General features: G+C 46.5%; 1 protein-coding gene across 1 annotated transcript; it reads right to left on the reverse strand.

Annotated features, from left to right (window-relative positions):
- Positions 1-3278: 3278 nt before the first annotated feature.
- cfd (complement factor D (adipsin)) lies at positions 3279-5343 on the reverse strand. Its single transcript, XM_084683203.1, has 5 exons — positions 5253-5343; positions 4893-5049; positions 4213-4354; positions 3734-3994; positions 3279-3504 (listed from the first exon to the last, which is right to left on the reverse strand). Exons 1-5 carry the CDS (start codon positions 5308-5310, stop codon positions 3355-3357), a joined length of 768 nt encoding a protein of 255 aa, XP_084539329.1. The 5' UTR covers positions 5311-5343; the 3' UTR covers positions 3279-3354.
- Between the last annotated feature and the right edge of the window lie 9069 nt (positions 5344-14412).

Genomic DNA, 14412 nt, shown 5'->3' on the forward strand with positions numbered 1-14412 from the left:
CAGCATAGCAACCGACCGGCCCATTCCATATTTAGGTGGTTTAAATATCGCTATAGTTACACGTTAAGAAGAATCTGATATAAATGAGCAGTAATTCAAATTATTAAAATATATATTAAGTTCTGTGTATATCAATGTTTAATGGGAATACTCATTTTTTTATTTAAGAAAATATAACATCCATTACAATACCGGAACCTCCTTTCTTTCTAATAGTAGCACAGTCTAATGTTTGGCTCTCTTGACAGCTGTGAAGCAGCGGTAGATGGTGCAATCCCAAGCAATTCACTGCTTGGTTGAATGCGTCGCACTGGTTCTGTTGTTTTATTGGCGTATTCGAATAGTAATATGCAAATCAGGTTCAAAAACGTAAATAAACATGTTGAAAAATAATGTACGATATTATTTAGATTAATTATAACCATTGTATCATCGTCCTTAATAGAGAAATGTCCGCACTATTCATTGATAAAGTCAGTCAATGAATGTTTACAGTTAGCTACTGCACACCACGATATGCAACATTGCCCAACAACAGTTTGTAAGAAAAATTGACACTTTGATTTAGAGTGACTACTGGAATCTATTACTACATTACATGTTTATTAGGATATTAGATGGGCGTCGTTAGACCCTTTTTACTGGGGCACGTGCCCCAGTATAAATCTGCTGTGCCCCTGTAAAATGTAAAGTTTGAGTTTTAACAATTTACTTTATTAGTCAGTGCATTAATTTAGATTGATAACCCCGGCAAAAATAAACGCAGTATCCCAATCAACGCTTGTAAAAGTGCTCTACCGAAAACACTAACTGATGCATGCAGAATTCCGTGCTCTTCTGAGCTTGCCACATAGCCACTGCAGCACGCACACAGAAGTCCAGGTGTCGGACTCAGCACACAAGTCAGAATTGAGGTAGGCTAAGAAAACATTACTAAACTAAAGATAATTTCTAAATGAGAGACCTACCAATCATCTTATTTTGATTTAAAAAAAAAAACATTATTACATGAAGCTCAAAAACAGTATTTGCGCTCAAATTAATGTGCAACAAATGTGCGCTGGCATTAACTATTGATGTCCCTGCCAAAGCTGATATCACACTTGAGTCCCCGGAATTTTTTATAGTGGGTAAAGCAATGGGAGTTTCTATAGCCTCATAGTGCATTGTGCGCAGCAAGCTTGAAAGAAAAAAAGGGATAGGAATAGGGGCCTGTGCCCCAGTAGAGTTTTATGTCTAACAACGCCTCTGGGATATTGAGAGTTGTTATGGGTTCAGGGGAGCCCCTGCGCGTGCGCGTACACACACACACACACATTAAGAACCCACCGGAGTCTGCTTCGTAATTGTTTATTTGTGTGGAGCATTTTCAGCACGTATTGATCAACTAAATGGCCAGTCTTTGGGGAGAAGAAGGACAGAGAGAATGATTATAAACCATGCCTTGCTAAACCTCTGATAGGAAAAGGTCATAGATGTATTCCATACGTTTGGAATGCACTTCCTTGACAATACGTGGGCTAGTGAGTGTACCATGCTACGCGTGTACAAAAGCCTTTATGTTGTAACTCCTCCTGGCCTTTCATAGGCCTGATTTACAAGTCAGAGTCAAACCCTGTGTGGAGTTAATGTCAACATTCTTGCTCGCTACAAGCAACAGGGGGCAGTAAATGTGTCTTTCTCTCCATCTCTTTTTCTCTCCATCTCTCTCAGTCCATCTCTATCTCTCCATAATTTCTCTCTCCATTTCTATGTCTCCATCTTTTTCTCTCCATTTCTATTTATGACTCTCCATTTCTCACTCTTTTTTTACTTCTCTCTGTCTCTCCATATCTCTTTCTCCATCTTTCTCTCTTCATCTCTCTCTCCAGATCTTTTATTTTCTTTGTATGTCCCTCCATCTTTCTCTCCATTCTCTCTCTTCATATGAACTGTTACAACACATGTACAGTACCAGTCAAAAGTTTGGACACATTGGGAAAATGTGTCCAAACTTTTGACTGGTACCGTATGTATGTACACCGTATATTACATACTTATGCATAGATTACAGTGGTTTTATATGGTCAGGCAATCTGTTCTCTATTTCACAGTTATTGATTTGGTTTTTCAAGTAATCTTGTGTTGCCTTCCCCCTGTGGAGTTAACAAACAACTTCAAATGACGTTGTTCATGGTAATGGATGAGTGAAATACAGGAGGGAAGCAGCTGAAGAGAGACAATGAGGTTGGCACAGAAAGTTGTGACGAGGCTATGAAAAGCCTCAAAGCAATGTTGCATATTCAAGAGAAATTACGTGAACTGTTAACACAAACGATCCCTCAACTCCCACCCACCACTAGAGGGAGTTACTGATTCTCTTTACAGTGTTGAGCGTGCATTACTGTAACACCTATTGGCCGGGTTTCCCAGATTCGTTAAGAAGCTCTTAACGCTAAGATCTTCTTAGGAACGTTCTAAGAGCGTTCTAGAGTGGTCTTCGAACGCTCTTAAGAAGCTCTTAGCGTTAAGAGCTTCTTAACGAATCTGGGAAACCCGGCCATTGTCTGTTAGTAATAGTGCAACACACCGAAACGCTTACATTTTAGAGAAAGTCATAATAACTATAGAGAGGACACAATTTCTGGAGAAATTGTCAGGTGTGCTTGCATGCTTTGCAGATGTTTTTTTTTGCTGAATTACTATATCTGTAAATTCTGTAGGCCTATATCAGATCTGTTAAGAAGTCATGTTTTAAGGATCATCAGCCCAACTGCATCCATAAACCAACTCGGCCGGTATGCAACGGTTGTCTTTATCCATTTTGAGCACTGCAATGCACCAGCAAAATATCTAAAATACAGGGGCTGAAGGAGAGAGAAAACTAGTGGGGGAAAACTAGACTTGTTTAGCGCCCTTTGAGTTTATACAGGCCTATTCTAACAGAGAAGGAAGGGAAAAAAGCTGTTCAATTTGTCTTTCTCCCTCCAAGAGTAAGGTTTTAGAAGTATAGTAGAGTATGCACATGTTTATTAAGAGTGTTTATGTAACTCCCTTAAATTCCACTCACCTCTCCCACGATGCCCCGGGCAGAAACAACAGACTAACTGTAGGCCTATTGCATCACAAGATGATTGATCGCTTGTTTAAAGGCAGGCAGGGCAGGTCATGTCGTTGAGAAATTCTTTTTGTCATATTCGCTGAAATAAACTTCGCATCCTGATAACAACCAATAAATCAAAACCAGACTTGGCAGTAAAATGAAACCATGCACAGAACACAAACCAGACTTATCAGACTTATTTGAATGCAAAAGTGTAATTTATTGTTGTATTAGTGTTCCCCAGACATGGCCGTGGGGGCGATCCCCTGGGCTTACTGGGCCATAGTGGAGTCGATCCACTCTGTGTAGCGGGAGATGATGGTGTAGAGGCCCGGCTTCTTTAAGCCTCCACACTTCCTCCCTCCGTTAGAGGTGATGCCCACCACCACGCCCTGGAACAGCAGAGGACCTCCTGAGTCCCCCTGCAAAACACACACACAGATCAGTTGAAGATCAGGTCTCTGTCTCGCAGCTCGTGTCTGTCACAACCAGTATACGAGTGGAGAGTAACTTATGATGCAGGCTCCTGCTGAATGCAACAAGGAAACATACCAACCAACCATCGTCTCTCAGTACCTTTAACCGGTCATTATGTTTGTGACATAATGGACATAGGAATTCTACATTTGAGTGAGTCTTGAGCAGTCTTACTTTACAGGAGTCCTTATCGGACCCGGCAGCACACATCATGTTCTCAGTGAAATCATCTCCATAGCGATCGTTTCTGAAGCAGGTGGACCGTGCGATGATCTTAATGTCCACCTCCATGAGCTTGTCAGGGTACACTCCAAAGTTGCCGAGCGCCCCCCAGCCAGCCGTGCTCACGACGTCGTTGGTGACGGGGTTGGACCCGCCCGCACGAAGGTACTTCACCGTCTTTACCGCTTCTGTTTGCTCGACAGCGCGGTCCAACTGGAAACCAGACCACAAAGATCACAGAGCTCAGAGTCGTAACATGAACAGTCAGACTGTCGTATGGTCAGGAACTTGTTCTCACACACTAGATACAGTACGGAGTCTGAAAATTCCACTGGAAATATGTTTGTCTTAACCCTGGTTAAGAAATGCGTTATAGTGAAAACCACAGAGTGGAAAATGATCGGTGGAAAGAGCTGTACCTAGAAACCGACCTTGATCAGAGTGATGTCGTTATCATAGTTGACAGAGTTGTAATTTGGATGACTATAAAGGTTCTGAATTTCAAATCGTTGCTTGGTGTTCTCGTCGGCAGTCTTGGAATGTGCCCCGAGGATGACGATCATGCCTGCAGCTCTGTGGATGAGACCCATGTTATAGACCACAACCTCACTTAGTCCTGTCGTACCCAAAAACTGGCAGGAAGTTTCTGATGGAGACCAGCAGAGCTGTACAGATAACAGTAGCTGAACAGGGACCAGCAGAGCTGTTTTAGAGACTAGCACAACGGTACAGAGACCAGCAGCTGTATAGAGAGACCAGAAGAGCTACAAACCAGCAGAGCTGTTAATCAGATAATTGTAATACCCCTGGTTGTAAAATTACAACATCAGTTTTAACTCTTGTTTTAGCACTTATGCAAAAAAAAAATTAAGACCACATTTATCCATGGCATTGCAAGGCAAGACAATAGGACCCATTGGCTATGTAAATGTGGTCTTTCAAAACAAAAAGAATGATCAAATTTGTTTTTTGGAGAGCTAAAAGTGACATCGTAACTTTACAACCTCTTACAGGGTTAAGCTATATAGGAACCAGCAGCTCTATAGAGACCAGCAGAGCTGTTTAGAAACCAGCAGCCCTATAGAGACTATAGGAGCTGGTGTGAACTGACCCAGATGTGAAGCAGTGAGCTGCAGTCATCACCCATTGGTCCGCTACCAAAAAGCCTCCACACAAATGAGCAAATCCACCAGCCTTTGGCTCCTGAATAGACGCCATGTAGGGGCGGGAGTGTGGGCTCGCCTCCCACCCATTGTAGATGCCCTCACCTGGGGAGAGGAACACACAGGGACAACACGCTAGTCACAACATATCCGCAAGATAAACCCACAAAGATGTCAATACGAACACACAAACATGTCAAGGAAAACACACAAACGTGTCAAGGCAAACACATCACGAACATGTCAGTTCAACACGTCGACATATTTGTTGGAGCGACAGAGATGCAGGGAGCACAGCAGGAACTCACTGTGTGTTACGAGGGTGAGCAGAGCAGCAGCTAGCAGCACCATCCTTGTGGCCTCCATGTCTGGATCTGGGGAGCTGGGGGGAGGACAGCTTTATAGCTTTGGAAGGAAAAGCATTCCCTGATTGTGCAAGACAAGAGGCCACTCACTTTCTCCACCCCCAAATTCCAAACCATTTGGGGTGTTTACAGACTGTACTTTCTTTCACTTTCCTGACTAGTTGTTACTTTATTGCTCAATAAGTGCTTTCTGTGGGCAGGGAAATTGGATAGCTGCTACTAAACTCAGCTGGCCTCTGATACCAGAAAACCACAAGATGTTGTGTAAGACAAGGAGATTCCAGAAATTTCTGAGCAAAAAAACAAGGTTGTTTTTATGCAGAAATAACCAAATAAACAGCATATTTGGTTGGGTGTTCAGTGGATTGTGAGCCCCAACCACAGTATCCAGAGCACACACACACCCGTAACCCTGAACTCTGGAAGTAGTATCCAGACAGACTCCCAGCCTGAATCTCTGTTCCATACTGTGTGCCCGCTCTGAGTGACATGAAGATCAGAGGTAGTACCTGGTGACCTGGTACAGGGTGTTTGAGGAGGGGAGAGGGGACATGGGATGGGGAGGAGGGGGGGGGGTATTTGTAAGATCTGAAGAATGACATCACCTCCTATCTCTGCTCTGTTCTACCAGCTGGTGAGCTTTCAGCAGCACTGTGTATGTGTGTACGTGTGTGTGTGTGTGTACGTGTGTGTGTGTGTGTGTGTGTGTATGTGTGTGTACTGGCTACTATACATCCTGCAATGGGCCAAAAATTCCCCTCAAGAATTGTAAACTAAAGAAAAATGCAACTTTGCTGGACAATAACTAAAATTGAACAAAATTGCGCATTTTCTTGGTCCAAGTTCAACTGTTATTTGTAGGGGGGCTTTGGAGGTGTAGGGTTAGGGGTTAGTAGACAACTGGAAGGGGAGGGGCGAACCATCTAGTGCTGTGCAATGTTGGAGCAAGCGGCCGCCAAGAATCAGCAGCCTGATTCTTAATTCTGATTCTCGATATAAACTCTTGCGTGAGTACCTCTACAAATAAGACACAAATAACTAAACAGATCCATGTTTGCCTCAGCTGGTCTCTCCTCAGTGAAAGCAGTTCTCCTGGGTGGCTGGGCAGAAGGCTTGAAGAGATATCCAATCCAAAAGTATTATCCAAAAAACTACTTTGTTAGGCCCATTATCTCTACTGAGTGGATGAGCAGCATAATAGTGTAGGACGTTCCGTCAGGCTTGGCTTGGCACCTGTGGTAGTCACAGCCTCTGGTAGTCCCAGCCCGCGGTCCAGCGTCAATACCCCTTTGTGTATCTCCTCTGTGAGGGCTATTTGCTCACTGTATGAACCATGACTTGGTGCATGATGGGACAGAATTGGACATATGTTGCATGCGGGAACATGTCCAGCTTGGATGTGTAAAACAACACATTGATACCATCTAAGGAGTCCAGACCAAAAACTACAAACGTTTAGCAGTTGTAAACAAAGAGATTATCGGAATGAATGAGTGAGTGCCAGCTAACAGAACGGCCGTCATAATTACTGTGAATAATTAGCTTCTCCATCCCCAACCTGGCAAGGGCCAGTCGTGACTATGACCCAGTATGGCCCTGTTGTAAAGGGTCAGGGGGCCCACCACCCCTCCGGACTAATTGAGGTTGTATCCTGAACCAGCCTGTCCCTGTAACGGCCTGTTCTCTGTCAAGGTTTGGCCCTCCCCCTGCCCTAGTGGGGAGGGTGGGGGAAAGCGGGAGGTGGGTGTTTGTGTGTGTGTGTATGTGTGTGGGGGGGTGAGTCCTATTTAAAATGTATTCCACATCTTGAACAACGTCTAGGCTTTGAACCACCAAGGCATAGTGGCTGTGTTGCTGGTCCTCCACAGGCCTGTACTGCCTCCTGCTGGCGCTGCACATCCACTGTAGACACACACAGATCACAAAGACAACATCATCAAGAAAGAATAATACAAATGACAATAAAGGTTTGTGTAGCAGCCGCTTCTATCCCAAACAACATTCAGGCAGAGAAAGAGAGAGGGAGAGATAGAGAGAAAGCGTGTCTGTGTGTGCTTGTATATGTGAGTCTGTGTGTGTGCTTTTAAAGCGAGAGAGAAAGAGAGAGAGAGTTTGTGTGTGTGTGTGTGAGAGAGAGAGTGTGTGTGTGTGTGTGTGCTTGAAGCCAAGCCCACCCAGGAACACTCCCAGGTGTACGAGTCGCTGTGTGGTCGAGCCAAGGTAGCATAACACTTCATGGCAACAAAAAAAGGACATAAATTAGTGTCAGAACTTTCTCACTCTCCACTTTTCCCTCAAATGAACCTTTGCTTCTGTCCCTTATGATTTATGGACATTCATAGCTTAACCAGAGAAAATCTCACTTGGTCATGTTTATATCCACACTTTACAAACATTTGGTTGATATAAGTTCCCTCGTTGTCAGTTAATATTGTAGACCAGGTCCTCAGACACCCACTACATGTTCTGCATTCAAATGAAAAGTTTCATACTTGTATTTACATCAGTCGTCTGTCTAAAGAAGCAGCTGTCTGCCTCCTCCCCCTCTTTCTCTCTCTTTCTCTCTCACACACCCTCTCACTCTCTCGCTTTCAGTCTTTACCTGACGACCTGTCTCGCACTCTTATGCCATTTTTCTCTCACACAAACCGTCTCTCTCTCCTCCCTCCCTCCCTCTCCCTTCCTCCCCTTCATCCTGTCCCTGTCGTGGTGCAGAGGTCCAGTGTTGAGTGCTGGAAAGGATCCAGTCAGAGGATTACAGTTAAACTCATCTAATCTCTGTTGTTTCCCTTCTCCGGTCTGGCTGTGTGATGGGAGGTGGAGTCCAGCATGATGGCTCTCCCACAGAAAACAACCACCAGCGTGACTACCCAACACAGTATGGAAATGTTAAACACTCATTGATGCCTTTCAGATGATCCTGCTCATCAGATTTCTCTGTTTAGAGTGGTGTTAGAACAGTTGAACTTATCAAGGGGAATGGTACAGTCATAAAGAGTGTGTTCCCCGCTGGCCTCCTCCTTCCCAGAATGCCTCTCTGTGCTTCCTGGTGTGCCTCGTTCTCACAGTCCAGTGTTTACACACCGCTGCGCTCCCAGGAGACTGGGGATCCTTTCTAAGTCTGGCATTGTCAACTTCTCAGCCTGGCAGTCTGGGAGTATGGAGGGGGATTCCACCGTTCCCAGATCAACACCTGCCCAACCCAGCACCTCCTCAACCCAACCCAGCACCTCCTCAACCCAACCCAGCACCTCCTCACCACTCACAACCCTGTCTGTCTTGGTGTACTGGCGACCTGGCTATGAGTGCATGTGTGTTTGTAATGCTGTGAGTGTGTGTGTGTGAGAAACACACACAAAAGAGTCAGACAGAGCCTTCACCCAGCCTGACTCTGAGGGGTGGAGTCATCTCACCTGACTGAGACTGTTTGATCATGGGGTTGAGGGGCAGGGGGGGGGGGTGTAGTGGGGTGGTGGGGTAGTTGGGGATGGGAGGGGGGATCGGGGGTTTGAGTGTGTGAGGGGCTTCAGGGTGAATGAGGACAGGTGAGGGGATGAGAGGAGAGAGGTAAGGAGAGAGGCCCTTCCTCTGTCGACATCCAGAGGACCAGGGGAAGGCTGGGCAGCACTCAAGCCCTTATCTTTATCTCTGTTTCAGCTTGAGGAGAGAACACACTGATCTCTGATCCTACCTCAGAATACACACACACATACACACACACACACATCACAGTGATTGGACCTATAATCTTGGGTGTAAAAATGGCGTATGAAGAATAGGAGACAGACGTCACTCGCATTCAGAATCAGAGCAATGAAAACAGACCATGAATATGAAGGATTTCTCCTGTCAGTCAGGCAAAAGACACTCTTTCATTTCAACAAGCGTAAACACCTGAGGTTTCTCTGACTAATTTGTTGAACATAGTTACAGTTGTCAGGGTGAAAGCCATGCTGTGTGCTGTGTCTCGACTGCAGTGTTTGGGTTGGACGGGCTGCTTCCTGTGCCCTGGGCCTGTTATGGCTGGGCCAGGCTGCCTGTCAATAACTGTCACCCGTGGCGGAGACACAGGTCTGCCTGGGCCTGCTGTGTCGTTAATAAACGTGAGTGTGTGTGTGTGTTCTGAGGTAGACTGAGATGGAACGCAAAGATTCAGAGATGGGCACCTTTACCTCTGCCAAGCACACACACTCACACAAACACACACGCACAAACAAACGCACACAAAGCATCGCGTGCCCAGAGACCACAGCCATGGGTGGCGTGGAACATAATCACCTTTCTGACTGATGAAGTATGCAAATGACTCACACAAACACAAAGGAACCATTAGTGGCTAATTGAAGAGAGCCCTCCTGAGGAGGTGTGTGTGTGTGTGTGTGTGTGTGTGTGTGAGCTGTGTGTTTCAGAGGAGGCACCTGCTCCCTGGGGCTGCCCTGGCGGAAGGCCTCACGCTCTCCACACTGCTGACAGATATACAGAGACAACAGAGCATACAGCCTCTTCATGCTCCTCAGCCCTCTGCTTGATACAACAATTGCTCCATTGTGTGGCGAACCCAACTGTGATTTCCTCTGTGGTGGAGCTAGCAGCCCAGAGATACACTCCTGAGTGGCTTCCCTCTAGATCTGTCAGGATAAGGCCTCGTCAGGCTTGGATTTGAGAGGGTTTGGAAAGAGCAGGGGCCAGACTTGGCATCATCCGACATCCGACGTCCCCAGGACCAGCCGGACAGTATGAAGCTTGCCGACCCCCCCCAGGTCCTCCATGTGTTCTGAGGTCGCTTCAGGCTGCCTGACTGGGACCTGCTGGCCCACCCCACGATTCCAAGGCTGCATCAAGGAGAATGAACATGAACAAACGAATGAACAAACACGAACGAATAACACAACACAGCACAGGCTGCTTACCAACCGAACCCCAGACCAGCTACATCTGGGGATGGGATGCTATGTTTTCACTTTTCGTCAGGAAACTGGGGTGTTGGGAAAGATAGAGATGTTTTCCTAATGTCATGATTCGCTATGAGTTTGAATCAGTGTGGACAGCTGGCCTCACACTCCTGAACAGTAGGTGGAGGTAATGCATCTCTTACACTCATGTTGGTTCCAATCTGCCAGTAAAACAGAAAGCAGAAGAAGATAGGAGGAGATGATGTTGACACAAACTCACTGACTCATTTAATCAGAGCAAACTACATGAATATGCTAATTAAGAGCAGCAATTAGGTAGCATGGCAGAGCACTGGAATTTCTTGCAGTTGGCGTCATTCAGTTTACATGAATAAAGAGGTAATAGATAGCGACAAAGATGTCATTAGTGAATGTGTGCACAGTCCCCTGATAAAACCATTAAGTCTCTTAGCCTTAATGTTAGTAGCCAAGCCTGCTACAATACTAGTATCCCAGCCTGCTAATTGAACAGCCTGCTTCTAAGGTGTTTTAGTGGCTCCAGGGTTACTTCTCCTGATAAATAAGCACAAGACCCACACACACACACACTCACACAATTGCTCCCAAACACGCCTCCTACCTGCCTCTTTGGCCACCCACCTCTTCTCTGCCCCCCCCTCCCCCCCCCCATACCTGATCATCCCCCCCCCCCCCCCCCCTCTATGATTTATGGCCTCCTGGCTGCGGTGGCAGGTTATTTCCATTACAACACTGTACCTATCAGTGGGATCAGATCCAAGAGCTGAAGCACACTAACTGTCTGTGTTGTCCCAAAATAGTAGGAGTATTTGTTCAGGTTAATTCATACCGTTTTATTTATTTTTTAAATCCTTTAATGTAATTCAAATGTAATGTAACAACAGCTTTGCTCCAGACGACTCCGAGCTGATCTGAACATATGTTTGAGGATTTTTTTTTTTTTTTGTCGCTACAAACTTGCTTTTGGCGTCAGGAGAGCCAAAGAGTCTTCCTCTCCAACTGTCGTGCGTGTCTTTCAGCGCGGTAGTGCGGCAATGTCTGAGCCCTTGATGTCGGCTCTGTGTTGTTTTCGAGCCGTCGGCTCGGGGTTTCATCACTTCCCCCTTCCCGACATACGCAGACACAAGTGTCACTGAGGTGTCATTATCGCTGCGCGAGCGAAAGATTGAAGTTGCTTGATTGTTTCAAAACATCTTACCCTTAAGACACTGCCTGGAAGAATACACGCTCATTTATATCAAATCGTCTGGCTTATGCTGCATTAAGAGGTGGGGTTTTATGGTAAAACGTTATTAAACTAACGCTTCTGAAGCTGTAGTAATTGAATTGACCAGTAAATCAGAAATCAACCCATGACACCAGCACTCATCGTGCAGTTGATAAAATCCAGACAAGATAAAACCGTGAATATTTAGAAGTGTAAGGTGAATTGACAGGTGTTTGGCCACTGCAACCAGCCCAACACGTTCAGTTCCTAAAGTTATTGAAAAGCACTTGCGTCAAACTATTTGCCTGTGACCGCAAGCAACAATGAATCAGAACGCGCATTAATTAGGGGTATATTTTGATGGAGAGCTAAAGAGAGATAAAGTATCTTTGGAATCTGGGCATTGACAGATTTATCTGTTCTTGTAATGGGGTGGTGAAACCTCTATTACGCACGCAGTACTCATGCTAATCATGGGTATCCATATACTTTCATATGTTTACATGTTAAGTAGTTGGTGTATGTTAATTCGTTGTTTTGTGGTAGACATGTTTATTCCTCAACAGATAAAATGGCAAGGTGGGTCAGGCTGGCCACAGTGTGCTTGTGTGTGTGTGTGTGTTCTAGCTGGTGTGGGTTGGTCCTGTTTTGTGTAACCCACTGTGGTTCAGCAGACAGCTTCATGGTGTAGAAGTGGGGGCACAACAGAACCAGAATTAACGCAATTAATTTACAGGAGGACAAGCTTTACACAAGGACAACATCAAAACGATTTTTATTGTTATCAACAGACCAATGAATCTTAGGAAAATGTTGATGTTGATGATCCTATTCCCTTATAAATATGAATAACAAACAACTAATGGAAATATGATTACATAGATTTTCAGATACGGACAGACAGACCAAAAGACAGACGGACAGACTGACAAAAACACATAGACACACATACACACACACACACACAAGTTGTGTGAGGGGAGGGAGACAGGGGGTAATTTAAAGCTGCATTAGGAGCTTTTATACTGCTGCCATACAGTCAACATTGCCTGTAAAACCTCCTCCTCCACTCCCCCTTCACTCTGTCATTCCTCTCATCTTCCTTTTTATCTGGTCTAATTCCAGGGCTGGCTCAGTCATGCCTGGATCAGGAGAGTGCTTGGTTTCAAAGGGTAATTGACACCTTACCTGTAATTTCATGGTTTCACTCCACCTGCCTTTGATGTCTGAGACTTGGTTGAGTTTGGACGTGGAGAGGAGCGTTGGTGTGTGGATCTGTGAGTGTCTCAGTGTGTGGGTTTCCCTACATGGTAATTTCATGGGACTGGGCTTCTTCAACAGGTTTTCCATGAGCCACTGGAGAGCTTCCCAGTGGTAACATCTGAGACCATCAGAGCAGGGTCCTGGGTGTTCACGAAGGCTCCCACAGGCACAGCCCACCTTGGAAATCCGAGGGTGTTATCACCTCTCAGGCTGGCTGTGACTGAAGGTTAGGCCAAGCAACACTGGGAGTGTGCTTGTTGCTGACATGCTTCGACACGCACTCAGATTCCCCCTACGTCCAGACTGCGTCTAATGTACGCTCTACTCTGCTCTGATAGCTCAGTAGCAGTCATGTCTCCATCAGTCCTATACTCCACACAGCACGTGTATTCCTGGGTGCTGTGTGTTCCATGGTGCTGTATTCCAGGTTACTGTGTTCCAGGTTGCTGTGTTCCAGGGTGCTGTGTGTGTTCCAAGGTGCTGTGTTCCAGGGTGCTGTGTGTGTTCCAAGGTGCTGTGTGTGTTCCATGGTGCTGTGTGTTCCAGGGTGCTGTGTGTGTTCCAAGGTGCTGTGTGTGTTCCATGGTGCTGTATTCCAGGGTACTGTGTTCCAGGTTGCTGTGTGTGTGTTCCAAGGTGCTGTGTTCCAGGGTGCTGTGTGTGTTCCAAGGTGCTGTGTGTGTTCCAAGGTGCTGTGCTCCAGGGTGCTGTGTGTGTTCCAAGGTGCTGTATTCCAGGGTACTGTGTTCCAGGTTGCTGTGTGTGTTCCAAGGTGCTGTGTTCCAGGGCGCTGTGTGTGTTCCAAGGTGCTGTGTTCCAGGGTGACGTCTATTGCAGGGTGCCGAGTTCCAGGGTGCTGTGTGTCCCAGGGTGCTGTCTATGTGAACACTGCTGGCAGCCACAGCACAGCTCTCCTCCCACACCCAGGAAGGCTGTGAGTGATGAGGGGGGGAGTGACAGGAAAATTACATTTGTGCAACCATGAATCATTACAAACATCTCTTTAAAAGGCCCTCCACTGTAATTACCTCCTCAGCGTCGCCCTATTACGGAGCATTCTATTACAGCGTATTAGTGAGCCTTGGCAGACCTCACACTGATCCACAGATCGGGCTGGGGATGTGTGAAGTTGGGTCGTCGGTTGACCAGCAGTAGAAGTCAGATAGTGGAAAAAAAGCTTGTTTCCGACTGAGAGGTGTCTCTTGAGTTGGAACAGACTGACAAAGGGAGCAGTGAGGCTGTGTGGAGAGGATGAGGCCAGGAGCAAGGCTGAGTGGCGCTGTGCCGTGGGGAACTGTGTGCTGGAGGGAACCATGAATTCATTTAAACGTAGCCATCCCAATTTCAGCCCCTTTCTGGGTCCTGGGTCCTTGATTATGGGTCCTGGTTCTGGTTCCTGGTTCTGGGCACAGCTCCACGTTTCTGTCCAATTTACCAACTCCGCTCCACAGAAGACGCCCCCCCCCCCCGCTCCCCCCCCCCCTTCGTTGCTCCCACCCCCTCGTTGCCCTGGCTCAGAGCTGCCAGAGCGTCTCGGATGGCCCTGGGCTGCACCTGGTTCTTCCCCCCCCACCATGAACCCCCCCCCCCGCCGCCCTCTGACCACCCTCCCCAGTTCACACACAAGCCCCCCTGTGGAGACTGGGGGTGTTACAGACAGCATGGGTCCCACCCCAGATCTCAGCTGGTCTACAAATTAGAA

The sequence above is a fragment of the Hypomesus nipponensis genome, chromosome 3 (genome assembly GCF_054491055.1).
Source record: "Hypomesus nipponensis isolate SF chromosome 3, ASM5449105v1, whole genome shotgun sequence".
Taxonomy (NCBI): Eukaryota; Metazoa; Chordata; class Actinopteri; order Osmeriformes; family Osmeridae; genus Hypomesus; species Hypomesus nipponensis.